We start from the raw sequence: 18,136 nt of genomic DNA, 5'->3' as shown, positions 1-18,136 counted from the left end.
CTCTTTCATTCACTTGTGTTCATCGACCATTAAATATTTTTACTGAATTAAACGTCAGAAGAAATTTAAGCCATTCATTTTTAATGCATAAATATACTGCAAATGCTTTTAAATGTGAAACCCTGTGGTGAAGAGAGCAGCATCAGTTGAATCATGTATGTTACATTGATGCATGAAGCTCTGTGTTTGTAATCTTCCCTCATTATTTATGTGTTCTTTATGTATTAATATTTAGAAAAAAAGAAATGAATATTTATAGGGATATATCATTTAATAAAATCAATCTTACCTAAAAGTTAATTCAAACTAAAAAATAATGTCAGGAAAATGTTTGGGAACCGTGGTACAATGTGAAGTATTTATTACTTCATCTGACGTATAAATGAGGGTAAAACACTCTGTATCTGTACACTGTAAAATCAGTGTCCTAATGTAATTCATTTTAGACGTGAGTCTCAGTGAATGAGCCTGTATCTTCTTTTGAAATTCAGCATAAAACCTGTTCAGTAACTATGCCCGTGCATTTCATTATATCACTGATGATTTGCCATACTTTAAAAACTAGAAAACCATTGTATTTCCTGAAAATTCTGAGGCATGGAATTACAGTTGTTGTCCAAACTGCATCCAAAACACTGTGCTTCAGTGAAGTAGTGGCTGAGTTATTATTATATTAGACTTAATATGAATCCGTATTTATCATTGGCATTTTTATGCATCCGTTTTTGATTTTCTGGGCAATGAGTTACGACAAAAAGAAAGTTTGAAATCAAAATTTTCATTTTTATTGAAAACTTGGCCAGGATTCTGTACAGCAGAGAGAGTGTGTACGAGGGCAGGAAGTCGAGGTGGGGAGCTCGAGGGACTCAATTTCCCATGGTGCATCACACCAAGAATCATGTATGTAAAACAGCATTTCATTGTTGGTGTCTCAGAGGACAGTGAAGAGGAATTAAGTTAGGAACTAAAAAAAAATAAAAATAAAAAATAGAGAAAAAGGGGGTAATGTACAGCTCAGCCCACAGCAGAGAAAGAGAAAAGTGGAGACAGAGAGGGATGGAGGATGGTCTGGTGGTTCTTCTGGTCCAGCTGCTGCTTCCACTGCAGTGTTGTCGCTGATCCGGAGCAGATCTGGATCCTCTCCCCCTCCCCTCACTGCATCATAGACCATTTAAGGTACATCAGACATCTCTCTGCCTCTCCTTCTTCCTCTGCCCCGCTCCCTCACCACTGCTCTTTCTCTTTCTCTCCTTCCCTGAGCTTCACTTGTTGGCCATGGTGTAGCAGCCCTGCTGGTGCCACTGCATGTCACGGATACGCCTCACAGACTGGAACTGAGGGTAGCGGGCGCCGTACTCGTTGAAGTGCCTGTATTCGCCCTTCTCCAGCAGGTACTGGCTGCCACGGTATCCAGGGAACTGGTAACCCACCCAGCTGAGACGAGAGGAGGAGAATGTCAGTGTAAGAGTTATTTCATGTCACAGAATCATGTCTCACTATGTAGTAGAGACACTCACGTTCCACAGCTGACAATGATGCTGCCAACTCTATCAGTGAAGCCATAAGAGAACATGCTGGGAACGTCATCGTCCATGATCTCCATCTTGCGGCCCTTGAACTCGCCGACCTCGTACAGGCAGATCTTGTGCTTCTCGGGGTCCTGGAAGAGAGAAACATGACCTTAGAGAAACGTCGTGAATGTAAGAGTGAAGAGAAATGGATGAAAGTCTTGTTTTTTTTTACCATTCTGACAGGCCTGAAGGACAGCAGGTAGTCGTTCTTCTGGCAGTTGCTCCAGGAGTCCCAGCGAGGATACTCTCCCTTCTCCAGGATGTACATCTCACCACAGAAGTTCATCTGCTCGAAGCCCACAAAGCTGCAGAAGACACATAGCATTATTTAAAACATCCATAAAGGCATCAAATGTGAAATGTCAAAAATAGATACATGTTCATGAGGTATACTTACGGTCCACACTCAACGCGGAGGGAGCGCACGCGGTCCATGCCCATCTCGCACACGTTCATGCACTCGTTGCTGATCTCGATCATGCGACCCTGGAAGTTCTCCTGGTCGAACACGTACATCTGGAGGAGACAGACGAGCACACATGATCAGCGCAACAGCAAACTTTGATCTCAGAGTGAAGCAGAAGTCCAATGTGAGAGACACTCACCTTGTAGGCCATCATTCCCATCTCAGACTTCTTGCTCTGGGCAGCCTTTCCGTCAGTCTGGGAAGAAGTCTTGGACTTATCGCTGCTGGACATGATTACTGGGGGAAAAGTGAGTGGGAAAAAGAAAAACACGATGAGAGAGGGATACAATAAAGTAATAATGCTGGAGAATTAAAAAATGTAGAGCTTTTGAGTCAGGTGTGTTCCCAGTCTCTGCAGCTTTGAATCCCCACACACACAGTGTGAACCTTACCGGTTTGTGTGTGCGATGCCTGTGTCGAGCTTCACTTCGAGTGTGAGTATCTCGGACTGAGCCCCTCCGTTTTATACGCTGGCGCCCACAGGAGAGGGATTATGGGGGAAAACAAACCTGCTGAGGTCAGAGGCAAGAGACAAAAGAAACCCTACATCATCACAGAGGGACGGATGGACAGAGGGGGACGGCCAGAGGAGGATGGACAGCTGGAGCAAAGTCTGAGTCCAGTTAGTAACACCTAATGAAGTATGAGTTGAAATCCCTGAAATTAGATTTTAAAAGTAGCACATGTAACTAAGACTATAATAAATTTAAGTTTATAGTCACTGCCCAATCTTCTGTCACCATAATAATCCACTTTAGACAGGTTTGAATATAAAGTGACATGAATTACTGGAACATTACTTTGGGAATGTGTGGCTTCAAACCTCTGGTTTATGAGTCAGTTTGCTCTCCTGTTATCAAACCTCCTGTCTACAGTTTTTGAGGGATTATTTAGGTGATCACCCGCGTATGTTCCCATTAAAGTTTGACAAGAATCTACCCACTGATGATGTCACACAAAATAATCACATTTTCAAGAGATCACTTTCACTGTCTCTGTCAAAACTCATCAGATTAGAACAAAATGTGTTTTATATATGCAGGATTAAGACCCTCTACCATCAGATTTAGATTAAGCCAGATCTTATCCAGATTACGAGTTTGGCAGCAAGTTAAATTCAGCATGGTAAATCCCATTTAACATGTTCAGATTTGTATATCTCATAACATCTTAACATGCTTATGTAAGACAGTAACGGCTGTACGTAGTGCAGAAAGGATCAAGATTCCAGGTGCTGGTGTGTAAAAAAGTGTTTAAGGCTTGGTGGAGGTCTGAGCTCTCCATATGCTCTTGTAAAATGTTGTGAGATACTGTCATAGACCAACATTCCGTTAATTTAGAATAAAATGATTCACTCCATAGGGTCTGAGGTTGAATAATGTTCACCTGTTGATATGACTGAAGACCACACACCCACATTTGTCTCTGAGACCTTTTCCGACATAAACACTGACTCTGTCAGGACCAGTAGTCCTCAGAGACCAAAAGCTGGTCCTAATGAGGGAAAACTTCATTTTTGAAGAGCTGTTTATATGTTTATAGTTAAGGTAAATGATAGCACTTTGTTTAGGCTGTTCTAATGAACATAAGTTAATGCAGTTTCTGGAGAAGATGAATGTGTCTCCAGGTATTACTCATGTTGTGGGGACCTAAATCTGCTTGTTTTAAATTAGGCTGAGGATTAGGCCGGTAGTAACTTATGGCTAAGGTCAGAGTAAGTCTCCAGGGAATGAACGTCTAGTCAATGCAATATCATGGTATTTGTTGCCTCTTCACGACATTATCTGGCACAAACACTGACCTTGTCAAGACCAGTCGTCCTCACTGGAAGCAAAGTCTGGTCCAAACTTGGCAGAACTACATTTCTGAGGCTCTGGTTAAAAATAAGTGTAATATTTGAATTGTGGTTGGGTTAAGGTTAATTAAGGATAATTCAGTAAACCTCTGTCTCTTTCTGTCATTCTCTCTCTCTCTTTGTGTCCAGTTGGCCAATTTGTATATTTATAAAAATTATCTTTGTGATTACATTTTGGCTTTAAGACCTGGTTTTAGGGCTAGAATTAGATATATGTTGGGCTGAGGTCAAGGGTTAAGGTTAGACATTTAGTTGTGATAGTTAAGGGGCCAGAGAAGGCATCAAATCATCTGATAATAATAATAATCAACTATAATAAGAGTGCTTCTTGTGTTGAGCATCTCTCACCATGTTCCTCCACAGAGCAGCAGTGTTTGGTGACACTCTGAACGGCAGGAGAGGAAACAACATTCCTCTCATCATCTCTAAACATCCACCAACACCCCATAATCTCTACATTCTTCCCACCGATCCGGGCCCTTTGTGCCGGGGCCTGCGGCGGACTGCTGACCGTGGTCGGAACATGCCGGAGCGCCTTTGTCTCCCTCACAGCAGATCTGCTGAGCTGGTCGATGATGCTGCTGCTGCTGCTGCCGTCGCGGGACAACAGCACGGCCACACAAGCCTGTGTGTGCGTGCGCGCGCGGCTGCACCGTGAGCGCGCATCACCGTCGCTCTCTGCCGTACGGACGGAGCCGCGGACGCGCGCTTGCAGGCGCGCTCCCTGACCGCCCGTATAAAACTGAGGCGCCAGGTTCTGTCAAAGGTCCACGCGAGAGAGGCGTTAGGTGCGAATCAGTCCCGAGCTCTTCCAATAAAGTGACTAACTGTAGGTAAGACAGGAGCTTCACACACACACACACACACACACACTCAAGCACTGTTTGACACACCTGAACACACCTGTCCACCGTCTATTTCATCTACAGGTCAACACATTTAATAGAATTCTCTTTTTTATTTATTCATTCTATTTGAATGTGTCTGTGTTTTTGTGAGAGCAGCATGGCTACAAACAGTTAAGCACAGATGCTAATGACATTTTCTGACGAAATTTTTACATAATTGTGCAGATTCAGATTTTTTTGAGAGAAGAAAGAAAAACAAACCGTTGTAAACTTTGCAATGTAGGCGCAGTTTTGTAAGTAGGTGTTAACATTTTCAGAATTTATCTGAAAAAAAGATGATGTTGTGTCTCATTAAGGACTACATTACTATGTAGTTTACACACAAAAAATTACGACTATTACTAATAGCACTAATGCTTTGATTTTTCCTCTCTGTCCTCAGGAGTAAAGATGTACAGAACTACCAGGTCCCCAATGATGCAGCCACTGGTCAGCTCAGGAATGGGCATGGCTCCATTCTTCAAGGTAAACATTTGTGCTCTGCTTGATACACGCCCACAGTCCAAGAGAATATGTTTGCACCTCACTGTGGACGAATGTCCCTGTTCTTCCCCCTCGCTCTGTGCCTACAGGTGACTGTGTTTGAGCAGGAGCATTTCCAGGGCAAGTGTCTGGAGTTCACCTCCGAGTGCTGCAACATCCAGGAGTGTGGACTGGACAACATCCGCTCCATCAGGGTGGAGAGCGGAGCGTAAGTCTCACACACACAGGCTGTGGTAGAAGGACAGAAGTGAAGCTGAAATATGCCGGCACAAGATGGCTGCCTCTGCAAATCAGGGCCTTTGCCTTAAGTACATACATGTGGTATGTTTACACTGGCCTCTCTCTGTCTTTCTCTGAAGCTGGGTTGGTTTTGAGCACCATGACTTCCAGGGCCAGCAGTTCATCCTGGAGAGAGGAGAGTACCCTCACTGGGACGCTTACAGTGGTTCCATCTCCTACCACGTGGAGCGCCTCATGTCTCTGCGTCCCATCTACTGCGCCGTGAGTGCATCACCGGTGTTCAAGTGACTGTCGAGAATCATGCGACCAAAAAACAAACGAAAAAAAATACTTTTCTATCTCTCATACAGTCTCACCAGAGCAGTCGCATGATGATCTTTGAGAGGGAGAACTTCATGGGCCGCAATGTGGAGATCTGTGACGACTACCCGTCTCTGCAGGCCATGGGCTGGATGATGCCTGAAGTTGGCTCCATGCACGTGCAGTGCGGCGCGTGAGTTATTACAAGTTTCTCTGTGTCCATTTGCTGTTCTCACTAACAGCAGGATACTTACTTGCAAAATGTGCACACAACAATCTGTTTATAATCTCTAATAATTTGGATTTTCTATCTCTTCACTTAAGATGATAGTTATTTACTACTAATATCATGTAAATATAAATAGTAAAAGCTTAATTCAACCTTAGCTTCTGTGCAAAACACAGGATTTAAGGTTTTAAGGACCCTTATTTTGGTTTGGTACTTAATATGAATTCCTTTGGGGTATATAATAAAAGGTTTGACATTTACAGGAAATCAATTCTAAAACACAGAGAAGTAGTAGTTGCTGCTCAGTTTGACTCAGCTCCAAACTGACCATTAACCATCATCTAATTCAACCCACACCGACACATCTGGTCCCACACTAAACTAGATCCCACTCACTGCCACTGCCTTCTCCTTCCACTCCACAGCTTTGTGTGCTACCAGTATCCTGGCTACAGGGGGCAGCAGTACATCATGGAGTGTGAGAGACACAGTGGAGACTACCAGCACTGGAGGAACTGGGGTTCTCACTGTCAGACCCCTCAAATCCAGTCCATGAGGCGCATCCAGCACTAAGAGGAGGACAGGCTGAGACCATGGCCCAGGGACAGAAAACCTCTACCCCTCCCCCCCCACACCACAATTCTCCCCTTTCTTTCCCTCTCTTATATCCTTTACTTCCTCTTGACTTGAGCCACAAAATCCGCCCCAACCTAAGTCAACACCTCCAAATTGTGAAGAGAGACAGCATCATACTGTTACAGCACAGACATACACACACACTCACAACATGCTGACATAACTGACACTCACTGTGTCTTTTTACTTGGTTCATACATTTCTACACACTCACACCTACACTGCACTCTCACCTGAGACGCGTGACGGAGCAGAGCATTTCCTCCACGGGCTGGAAGCAAACAGAGGGCAGATGAACGACCGTTGTCCTTCCCCAGTCACTCTCTTCAGAGCAGCAGCCCAGATGTGTTTTGTTCCTCTGTGTAGATGATTCACAAGATGATATCTAATAAACTCATTTCCACTTCACATGTTCCTCTCTTGGTGTGCGAGAGTGCATTTTCTCCCTTCTCTCTCCTCTTTGCAGCACAAAACATCAAACACCACCTGTAGGTTTGAAAAGGTGAAGGTTACGTTTGAGTTCAAGCAGCTGCCGAGTGATAACTTTTCACTATGGGACAAAATAAACACATCACTTCTGGACCACAATGAAATTGTCTGGTTGTGAGAACTGAATTGCACACATGAGAAAAGACAAAAAATAACACTAAAGGAATAAAATATGTTCATTTGTTTTAAATATGAATATTTAGGGGGAAAAAATAAAACCACACAAGGGGAAAAAATTAGAAACTTTTACTACATTATTGACAATAAAACAAGGACAATAATCTCTTTTTAAACTGTTAGTAAGGGTTGTTTTCAACACTTGACAGTTAAAATAAACTTCTCTGAACAGATTTGTTTAACAATAACAAATAACTAAAACCCAGAATCAACAGCCCTGTTAACTCTTTCAATAAAATCAACAAAGTACAGAATAGAATTGAATTGAATTGAATCTGGTCTTTGGTTGAACAGTTTAGCATTTACATGCACAATAGTGCAAATGTTTTCCTCATTCATCTCAGTTGCTCACAGCAACTCCTGTGGAACAAAACAAGAATCCCTCATTATATTGTCATACAGACAAAACAATAGTAATTAACAGTAAACCTTTTTACCTGCTCCTAAAACTCACACTTAAATGAAACAAATATGTTCCAAGGGAATGTAAGAAACGACCAACTGAAGCGGAAAATGACATCTCAGTCCATATGTACTGGGTTTGATGTCAAAGACGCTGATGTGAAAGCACCACAGTCTTATGACCTCACTTTCATTCACAGCAGCACAGGCCGTGGATGAAGTTTGGTCTTTGGGCTTCTCTCAGACATCATCTACATCCTCGTTTTCATCCTCGCCTCGTGAAGTCTCCATCCAGCTGAGGATCACCTGTTCAGGACGAGGATGGGGGCTGAAAGCTCCAATCACATCGATGTCCTTGTCCTCCCAGCTCCCCTTAGACCCCACATTGCCCTCCTTTGCTGGGTGTGAAGCAGGTGCAGCAAAGTGTGGTACGACGCTGTTCTGGCAGCGGCTTTTGTCTGCCGGTTCCTCCAGGTCGGTCTGTCCGTCAGTGTCCCCGTCCACGTCGATTATCTCATCGCCGCTGCTCTCCGTCTCTTCCCCCATTCCTTTGAGATTGATTTCTATCTTCACCGTATTTTTATCTTGTTCTTCACTTTTTAAACCTCCCCCCGCACTGGTCAGGGAAACAGTTTCCACATCAATCACTTCCTCTGCATCTGTGGCGTCTTGTTCAGAAACAGAGTCACAGCCGTGGACTCGTGTGTCAGAGGGTAACTCTGACTCGGCTGACATTGGCTCGGTGAAAACTCTTTTGGCCTCAGCACTCCTCTTTGTTCCCCTCACCGTAGCTCCCTCTGCCTCTTCCTGTGGCTCCACAGTCAAATCAGCCTCACGTCTCTCTCGATGATCCTTTATTAGATCACAGGTCCTTTCAGGCTGGATTGATGGTATTGAGCTCTCAACATCAGGGGGGGTGAGAAGTTTGCCTGTCCCATTTTCCATGGGACAGGTTTGCCTGGAATCTGGTCGACCTGCTGAGGGTGGTTGTTTGATTTTGTGAAGTGGCTCATGAAGAAAGGGCAGACTATCCTGGAACACAAGTTAATCAAATTAAATTACATGATCAAATAAATAACAAAAAAGAGACTGGCTGTTCAGGGACTATTAGTTTTACAGGTATTTGTCCATGAAACATTTTTAAAATCAAATTAAAATGAAAAAAAAATGATGGTGTCGAAAGATTCCCTGTCAGCGACCAACTTGTAGTTTTTCTGTCATTATAAGTGAACAAAAGTGAAATGCACAGACTGCAATAAAAATAGAAATAAGAATATATTGAATAACCACCGGGGGGCAAATCAAGTTTGAAAAAAGATAAAACAAACAAACAACCAAAATAAACAAATAAACATTTTCCCGATGAGTTAATGGTCTATTAGTTTCAGGTCGTCTTCAAAAGAACACAATGTTTATTTTGTAAATGATGTTCCAATTGAGAGAAAAATAGACAATAAAACACGTCACATGAGTGTTTACCAGTGTGATTTCAAAGTTGATATCAGCCTGGTTGCAGGAAATGTCTGAGAGTACTGTCACAAGCAGTCTCAACTGTCCGTCAAAAATGTCATGATAACTACTCCAATTGTATCTTCAGTAATAAGCTGTAGGCTAAGTTTAAAGATGTTTCACCACAAACATCTTCAAACTTTACTCAAGCAAGTCCAGTTACAGATAACTAGTGAAGACGACTATGACCAGGATGAGAACTCTCACAGACTCTCCAATTGAAATACTTCACTCTAGACACAAGTTGTGCACGACTGCCGCAACATAACGCAAACATACAACATACAACTCAACTACAAAACAGTAGTAACAACAAAACTTTAGCGACTAAATGCACACACATTTCTGATACATAAAAATTGGATAAAAAATGGTACTCACTGTGATTTGTGCATCCCTGAATCGACTCCTGAGCGGGTAGGTCTTTGTGGACCACAGTGCTGGCTGATTCTTCACAGACGAGCGGCCACGGCGCGGGTATTTTTCTGATGAAGGAGTCTGTAAAATATATAATCAAAAGAAAAGACATGTCCACTTTCATACTCTTAACAACAGCTATCAGACGTGTCTTAAAGCTCTAGTGCAGAGCTTCTGCCACCTCCATAAATACAACCAGCGCCTTTAAATGACGTATATGCTATATATGACAGACAAAATCTCAAATAGATATTTTATGCACATCATTATGTACAATCCACAATGTCAATGTCGCTGTGGTAGTTCTTTATTGTCTCGTCAGATTTGTTGCCAAAGTCAGCAGCGTGGGAACGTCACCGTGCAACACCAGATTCAAAATACTGCAAAACACAGAGAGCCGTGTGGAGCTGATGGGCTTAATCACAACTGTGTGAAATAGTTTGGCAGTGGCTGGAATGTAACGGACATTCATTTATATCAATAACCTATGCAAAACAGCTTTAAAGTGATCTATTGTTGTTGAGTTACATAAGCCAAAAAGCTTTCCGACACTCTTCAAATCCATAGAAATCCGTCTTTCTATACAAGATAATGGACAATTCTATCGCAGCTGCCTTTGAATTGACATCAGTTGCTTCCCTCATTTCTACGATAATGATAATTCCACAGCAAACCGCCACTGAATGAGGAAAGACATATTCTGTATTACAGGATAACCAGTGTGTTGTGTCTTGTCGATATTTGCAACTGATGGACTAAAGCACTAACAACTACTCATCGATATTTGCTGCGTGTCACTCTGTGTCTCTACTTTGCATTAAAAACCTGCTACCCTGTTGATCAGAAGCATTAGTGGAGAGTGGTAAGAAAAGCTTGTCACCTTCACTTCCAGTCTTTGTCCGCCATGAGCCTGCAGTGTGGCTGTGACTGACATTGATCTGCTCCTCTCCAGTCTCACCACAGGCATCTGCTGGAGCTGCTTGTCTCCCAGGTCGTGGAGCATGTTGGTCTTTGAGACACTTGTTGATGTTGACTTCTTAATCCGTGTCCTTTTTCTCTCTAATGAGAACAAATAGTCGTTTCTTTTTCTCTTGTAAACACGTTTGACTTTCTCTGGAGGTTTCTTAGTATGTTCGACAGGAACAGGGCTGCCAGCTGAGGCCTCGAGGGTCTGTGAGTGGACTGATGTTGTTTCAACTTGATTGCTCTGTTGCAGTACAGATGTTTGAGAGTGACTGACAGGACAGTGTGTGTTCTGTGGAAGAGCAGATTGAGAGGTTTTGGTCTGGGCCTTGGTTTTGCTGTGTTTTTTCCGGACAGAGGAAGTCCTGCTTGGCTCTGTGGAGCTCTCACCCTCCATCTCTTGTGCTTCCCTGGCACGACAGTTGTCTACATGTTGCTCAAAGGACTGGAGGAAGTGTTCCAGCATCATGTTCAGCTCTCCCTCTCCCTGCTGCTGCAGGACAGGTACCTCACACTGTGCAGACGTAGAATCACTGGCTCCTCTTGCTACATCAGCAACATGTGGGAGACCAGTGGTAGAGCCTTGTTGTCTGTTCTGGGACATATTATTGCCAGGGGAGGCATATGAACAACTGCTGCTTCTGGTTGGAGGAGGACACTGAGGAGCACTGTTGTTGTTTTTTGGTATAATATCAAGTCCCATCATCACTTCCTCCAAAAGACGATCAATTTGCTCCGGCTGGTCTACTTGGGGTAGTGGGGCCGGAGAAGGGAGGCAGGTGGTGTGGAGGAGGGGCGATGCTGGAGGCATGTAGTGGGCTGCAGGTGACAGCAACGGAGGACACAGAGAAGGCTGCAGGGAGGCGCTGGACAAAGTAGCCATGTTGTATATTTGCATGGGTGTGGAAGGAATGGCTGATGTTGTTGCCTCTGCCCTTTGAGGGTCTGCAAAAGGTACACTGACCTATGACAGAGAGGGAAAGTGTATCAACACAAAAAATTTGAAATTAAATGATTAGATCATAATTATTTATAAAGTTTATAAATTTAAAGTCCAGTTCTAAAACAAAACGCTGAACGTAAGAAAATGTTTCGACAGAAGATAGCTCTCACCTGTTTCAACTGCTGTGTCACGCTCCTCTTCTTTCCTCCTCCTGCTTCATTATGTGGCAGTGCTTTTACACTTTCGCTGAACTCACACATTTTGCCGCGCCTCCCTCTCTTTTGGCTGCTTTCAAACTTCTTCAGAAATTCCCGTGACTTCAGGTCTAACCTCCTGCCGACAGCTCCTCCACCTTGACCTGTCCTGGACACTCTACTCCCCCACCTCTGCAAGAACTGCTTCTGCAGCCTGCTCACCCCCACATCCTGAACATCCACTGTCTGCATTAACCCTCCTCTCCCCCTCCCTCCTGTTGCTGCTTGTGGTCTCCTCGCTCGTCTCTCACCAGTCCCAGCTCTCCTGGTTCTTTTCGCTCTTGCCCTCTGCCGCCGCCCTGCTCGCCCTCTGCAGGGGGCGTCCTCCTTTACTGGGTTCAGGAAGAAGTTGATGAAACCTGGGATGTTGTCTTGAAACTGCTCAAATTCTTGACTGTCTGTGACATCTCTGGCTGCTGTTTGAGGAGCAACCCACCAGCTCTTAGGATCTATATCACACATGGTGGAGAAGTTCTGGGCAGATGGAGAGATGGTGGTGTAAGGCTGTGACATGATAGCAACAGATGTTTCTCCAGCTGCTGCAGAGTTTTGCATTGATGCTGCAGGAGCAGAGGACAGTTGGCTGATGTGGTTTTCTGCTGGGTAGACAAGGGATATGGGAATATATGGAATGTCAGGGTGAACAAGTTGGGAGTCCATCTGGAGAGCAGCCACGTCAATGGTGTCAAAGGAAGCTGTGCAGTGAGCAAACGAAGCTGTGTTAACCTGCAGCTCCTCTGTTTGTGTGCTCTGCCTCCCCTCATTCTTCTCCATAATCAGAGGTTCTGTCTGAACTCCCACCTCCATATGATGGCTTCCTCCTCCATCATTTCTGCCTCTATGGTCTCTTTCTGTGACCTCCACCAGTCCATGGATGCCCAGATTGGCCGCAGCAGAAATAGCTTCTTGCTTCTCCTGCTCTCCCTCCCCTGTCATCTCTCCGGAGTAGAGCAGTCTGACCATGCGGAGCAGGGTGCAGGAACCAAGAGCATGAAACTCCAGGAGGCGGCTCTGTCCTGCAGGGGGCGCCGGTGTAGAAGACAAAGCAGTGGACACATGGGGACTAATAGCTGAGAGAACACAACTATGTGCAGGCACTGAGACACCTGAAGGAGAGGACAGACGTCAGACATGATAATGTTTCGCACAAGCACACGGAACTCGCAACATTCACATATATACACATACACGTGCAATAAAAGCGCACACTTACCATCTGCTTTGAGCAGAGTGTCACAGAACTGGCTGCGCTGTTGCTGTCTCTGCAGCTCAGCGAGGAGGAGGGCCTCGAACCCTGGTTTTTGGTAGCACCACATTTCCCCATCCACTTCAGAGGATGAGCACGGAGGAGGAGAGCAGGTCAAATGTGACAAAGAAATCATGTTAGACTGGGCTGAAAGGCTGAAAATATCACATTTTGTGAAGTCAATTATGTTCATGTTTGCTAGTCCCACACACTTTAAATTTGTCTGTCTGTAAACCCTCAGATGTTCAGATGCTGATAAAGCATCAGGCACAGCTGTAAATGAATAAAGATCTGCATCTGTAGGATATTGTAGTATCCTTCTAATGCCTTTTCTGCTTAATCAAAAAGTCTTTCAGGGTCATTAAGAAATGGAATAAGCTTTTCTCAGCATCCATTTAGACACTTAATACCTGTACTTAATTACTGTACTGTAATTATCTCTCTGTGTGTGTGTGTGTTCTCTATTTTATAGTGTATGTTCACTTGCCTGGGGACAACAGATAGATAATAGCAAGTTATTTTCATAATCAATTAATCTGTGGACAATACATACATATTGATCAGTGTTTCCCAAACCTGGAAATTATGATGTTCTCAAATGTCTTGTTGTGTCCAACAAACCACAAATGATTTAGTTTTAATGATTTCTTTGTCAAATGGAGCAAAGAAACCAGAAAAGATTCCCATTTAAGAAGCTGGGAGCTTGTTTCAATTATTAGAAAAAACATTCAAATCGATTATCAAAATAGTTGGCAATGAATCGCTATAGCTCTAAAGTATTTTGTCCACTGCCCCTAAAACAAATACATCTAATAAACTAAATTTAACTAATGAAACAAAATTCCACACACACACCCTCGCACAGCTGCACACCTGTGTGTGTGTGTGTTAGCATCTCTACAGACAGTTAGCACACACAGCTAACTCTCCGTCCACCGCTGACACACAGTGAACAGCGGGTCATGAAGGAGTTCGTATGTAAGATAAAATGTCATGAACGTCACATTATCTTATCTGACTAAATGTGTGGACCTGTCAACTCTGTCTGTCTGCGGCACACGGTGTGACTAACGCGGGCAGGTGAGGTCACAGACACCGGGCTTCACTCACCGTTAACAAGTTCCCGCTCAATCCGCTCCAACGGTAAAAGAAAATAAAAAAACAATACATGTATATATATGGACGTGGAGTCAACGGGCGACGGGTTGTTTTGGTTTTCGTCCGTTTTTTCTGTCCATTTTTGGTGAGGTCATCCAAGGGTCAATGTGGTTAGCAGCGGCAAACCTCCACGGCGGCGGGTCATGTCGCCACCAGGGGGCAGGAGAGCCCCCACACAGCAGACTGACACAGGTGAGAGGAAAACAAAAAAAGTTACTCCTCTAACGTCACGTTTTCTTCTTTCTTTTTTCTGAAAAATATGTCATTTTAAAACTGCATAGATGTTTCACAATAAATAAGAAATAATTATACTGTATGGTCATTATAGCATTGATAAAGCAACTAATGTAAAGGTGGCCTAGGATTTTTGCACAGTATTATATACACAGTGCTTATCAAATGTATTAGACCACCTGTCTTAAAAAAAATAAAAAATATATACGTTTTAGAAATCTTTAGAATCTTTAGAAAACTAAAAATGTTATTGTTATTTATTTGGTAAATAACAATTTGAATTCACATTTTTATAGTCAAATTTGTGCCGGCTCACTGGGAAAAAGTCAGAAATTAATTAGGCATAACATCCATCCAGCCATTCATTTTCTATGGCTTTATCCTCCACAGGAGGGCCGTGGGGAGGGCTGTGCTCTTACTACCAAATAAAATCAGAAGAAGAAGAGTTGGTAATGGTTTGGATTTATATAGAGCTTTTCTAGTCTTGATAAACTGCTTTACACTACAGTTTTGCCATTCACCCATTCACACACTGCAACATGGGGTTAACTGTCTTGCTCAAGGACACATATAGACTAGCAGATTGAACCCGCAACCTTCCAGTTGAAAGACAACTCGCCCACCACTGAGCCCCCAGTTAACTTAAGTACATTTTATATCAGAAAATGACTTTTTATACTTAATAACAGTAAATGTCATATACTTTAAGACTTTCACTTAAGTAATATTATAAAAAGTGATTTCAACTTCTACCAAAGTCATTTTCTGTTAAGATACTTGTGCTTGTACTCAAGTATCCCTTTAAGGTACTAAGATACAAGACTGTATATCTCCCACATTGTGCTTATAAACACACACACACACACGTGTATATATATATATATATTTATATACTACATTCTGCTTAAAGTTTTATTTTGACATTGAATATTTTGATCCATGTCTACATTTTCTTCTTTCTTGCAGCTACTTGTCTCTGCCTCTCAACCCAGATATGGCGGCCAGATATGATGGAAGTGATATGATGGCATAAACACATGGTGTAATGACAGATTTCAAAATACGCCTGTGCAAATATGCGTGTGCACGGAGCAACAGATATAAAAATAAGACACAGGCGTCTAGGTAAAATGATGTCAAATTTAATGTCCATGGACATCATTTTGAGCCAACGGGATTTTGAGTGTGTTCCAGTGTCACAACAGACAACAGAATTTACATTAATGTGATGGTTTCTTAAGGTTTTAAAGGAATAGTTTAGGTTATTTGAGCAGAGGGTCAGCCGCGAATGATAGTGAGCAGTTACGTTTCCACCTGAAAAGGCTGTCTGATGTGAGATAAAGTGGTTAAAATCTGTTTTTCCCTGCTGGCAGCCATGTTATCATTGATCTAACATAAATGTATGATACCAACCTTATTAATAGGTCAGGTTTCAGCCATGGTGTGACTGTAATTTCATTGTTTTTTGTCTTGTTTCAGGTACTTTAGTCGTGGTCCTCTGTGTTTTAAAGGCCCATCCAGGGTCTGGAGTGGACAATAATGGAGATGTTATGGTATTCGTTCATGCAATATACCATGAAGTGGTTACTCACAGTAACATGAAGAAAAAAGGCAAAACATATGATAATCATAGTGCTTTACTAGACAGACACACATTTTCTGATGTTAGCAGCAGTGAAGGTTACCGTACTTTAAACTTAACACAAAGCAGTAAAGGTGTCCTTACAAAGCACTATCACGGTAAAAAGAAATGTCACATTCACAGTCACTTGTCAGTGTAATCCCACTGGAGTCCTTGTTGCTCATATCCACACAGAAAAAAGTTATCTCTAGGTTTGGATCTGGTGGTCAAACACCTTGAAGTGTCTCATTGTCTCCTTGCAGGTCAGCGACGACTTGTTTGAAGGACGAGGAGAGTGGACTGAAGACCTGGGTCGGCGTTGGGGGGTCCTGTTGCTGTGGAGCAGGCCGGGGCCAGCGCTCATTGAACTTGACAAAGAACAGCGGGTCTTTGAATGGCCCGCCGAAGATGATGGCCTGCATCAGGGAGATGAGAGCCACCACCATGAAGCTGATGAGGAAGAAGGGGATGAAGGGTCTCAGGTGGTGCCAGGCCAAGCTGAGCCCGTAACCCAGGCTGCCAAAGCCACTCTGCCTCCTCGCGTGGGAGGTGTGGCGAGAGGAGTCCGGCACTGGAGTTCGATCGGGGGACTCGTCATCTGAGTTTGCAGAGGACTGACTAGGGATACCGAGTGAATCCATGAGTTATCAGGCAAAACAAAGCAGGTTTGGTGTTTTTTTGCTCTACAACAGATCTGCTTGTACTCACTTTTCTCCACAAATCAGTTACAGGGATCATAGGGAAGGAAACAAGCCACACACAGTGTCCCAAGGGTGTGGTCTCCCTACCTTATCATACATTGTAACAGACCTGCTGATGTCCCAAGGTGGACATTCCTCTCTGGACATGTGCTAGATTCCGTTTGGGTTTTTAAATCCTCCCCAACAGTTTTCTCATCAGCTGGAGTTGCAGCTTCTTTTTGAGCATTCGAAAGAGACGGAGAGGAAATGAAGAACAGCAGGGGAGCCTTAAATAGATATGACAGCAAACGATAGCACTCATGGAGGGGGGGCCCCGGGGGTCTGCTGCATTTGGTCGTCTCAAGTTTAAGGAGGGGTGGGATGGTACGTGTCTCTCTCTCTCTCTCTGCGTGTGTGTGTGTGTGTGTAGCAGCTTCACAGGCGATAAACATTACGCACACTCGTGATGAAAACAGGCATGAGAACTTGTCCACACGTCCCTCATATTCCCCTCTCTATCCCAAAATCTACTTGTTAACACTATATACCTATATGTATAATGTGACCTGCCATATTTAAGTCAACTATACTGAATAGGGATTATACATAGACAATAATAGTAAGGTATCAATAAAAGAAAATAAAAATGTACACATGTAGAGCTTTCTCCTTTTCGAAATTTAAGCTAAAATGAAATTCAACAGGGCCATTTTCCCATTGAGAAGTTTATACTCATGACTCATGAGAATCACCCCCCGACTAAAATCAGATTTTAACACTCTGACACACACTTGAGGCTCTTGTACTCCAGCAGCTGCATCTGGGATGATTTTCACATGTGTTGCAAACTGGAAATGCACAGCAAGACTCCCATGTCCCTGCACAACCCCCCCGTGTGTTCCCTCGACATGTCTGAGGCCTGACAAACGCACCGACACACAAACTCTACCGCTATTCCCTGTCAGCATGTGGCTCGGCGCGCAACCGGAGACGACGGCAAAGCTGAGAATGTCAACACTTCACAAGCTTTAGCTGTACTTATCTGTACTCGGCATGCGTAAATGTTTTTGTTTTTCTTATAAGAATAGACCTGGCCATAGTTTGGGATCAGTATGGGTTTGTAGTGGAGCCAAAAAAAAGGCCTGATCTCTACCACTAACCATGATAATTAGTGGATCAGCAAACTGGGCAGCACCAATGCCAGGAGTGAGTATCTGACATAGTGTGAAGTTTGTACCTTTGCCATAGGCCTCACCAAAAGCAAGGGGATGAAATTTCTCCGACTGAGCGTCTTTAATTAGATGTGTTTATCGACAATACAGGGTCGAGCCACATCAAGCACACACACTGCCAAA

At 43.5% G+C, this 18,136-nt stretch overlaps 3 protein-coding genes across 4 annotated transcripts; 1 reads left to right on the top strand and 2 right to left on the bottom strand.

Moving 5' to 3' along the window:
• Positions 1–762: 762 nt before the first annotated feature.
• crybb1l1 (crystallin, beta B1, like 1) lies at positions 763–2,534 on the bottom strand. The gene is made up of 6 exons (XM_058650036.1): positions 2,430–2,534; positions 2,177–2,274; positions 1,969–2,087; positions 1,744–1,876; positions 1,518–1,660; positions 763–1,434 (listed from the first exon to the last, which is right to left on the bottom strand). The coding sequence occupies exons 2-6, from the start codon at positions 2,267–2,269 to the stop codon at positions 1,263–1,265; spliced, it is 660 nt and encodes a 219-aa protein (XP_058506019.1). The 5' UTR covers positions 2,270–2,274; positions 2,430–2,534; the 3' UTR covers positions 763–1,262.
• Positions 2,535–4,640: 2,106 nt separating this feature from the next.
• Positions 4,641–7,096, top strand: cryba1l1 (crystallin, beta A1, like 1). Of its 2 annotated transcripts, none has more exons than XM_058650072.1 (6): positions 4,641–4,725; positions 5,183–5,265; positions 5,373–5,491; positions 5,643–5,784; positions 5,874–6,016; positions 6,478–7,096. In XM_058650072.1, the coding sequence occupies exons 2-6, from the start codon at positions 5,191–5,193 to the stop codon at positions 6,623–6,625; spliced, it is 627 nt and encodes a 208-aa protein (XP_058506055.1). In that variant the 5' UTR covers positions 4,641–4,725; positions 5,183–5,190; the 3' UTR covers positions 6,626–7,096. The 2 variants fall into 2 exon arrangements, with proteins under 2 accessions (XP_058506055.1, XP_058506056.1); XM_058650073.1 differs by having other exon boundaries at positions 4,651–4,721.
• A 312-nt stretch (positions 7,097–7,408) lies between these two features.
• On the bottom strand, positions 7,409–14,382 carry LOC131472246 (uncharacterized). The gene is made up of 6 exons (XM_058649204.1): positions 14,199–14,382; positions 13,056–13,169; positions 11,759–12,948; positions 10,563–11,609; positions 9,647–9,763; positions 7,409–8,788 (listed from the first exon to the last, which is right to left on the bottom strand). The coding sequence occupies exons 2-6, from the start codon at positions 13,156–13,158 to the stop codon at positions 7,997–7,999; spliced, it is 3,249 nt and encodes a 1,082-aa protein (XP_058505187.1). The 5' UTR covers positions 13,159–13,169; positions 14,199–14,382; the 3' UTR covers positions 7,409–7,996.
• Between the last annotated feature and the right edge of the window lie 3,754 nt (positions 14,383–18,136).

The sequence above is a fragment of the Solea solea genome, chromosome 14 (assembly GCF_958295425.1).
Source record: "Solea solea chromosome 14, fSolSol10.1, whole genome shotgun sequence".
Lineage (NCBI taxonomy): Eukaryota > Metazoa > Chordata > Actinopteri > Pleuronectiformes > Soleidae > Solea > Solea solea.
Note: the sequence above shows the minus strand (reverse complement) of the source record. Positions and strands in the feature narration are given on the sequence as shown.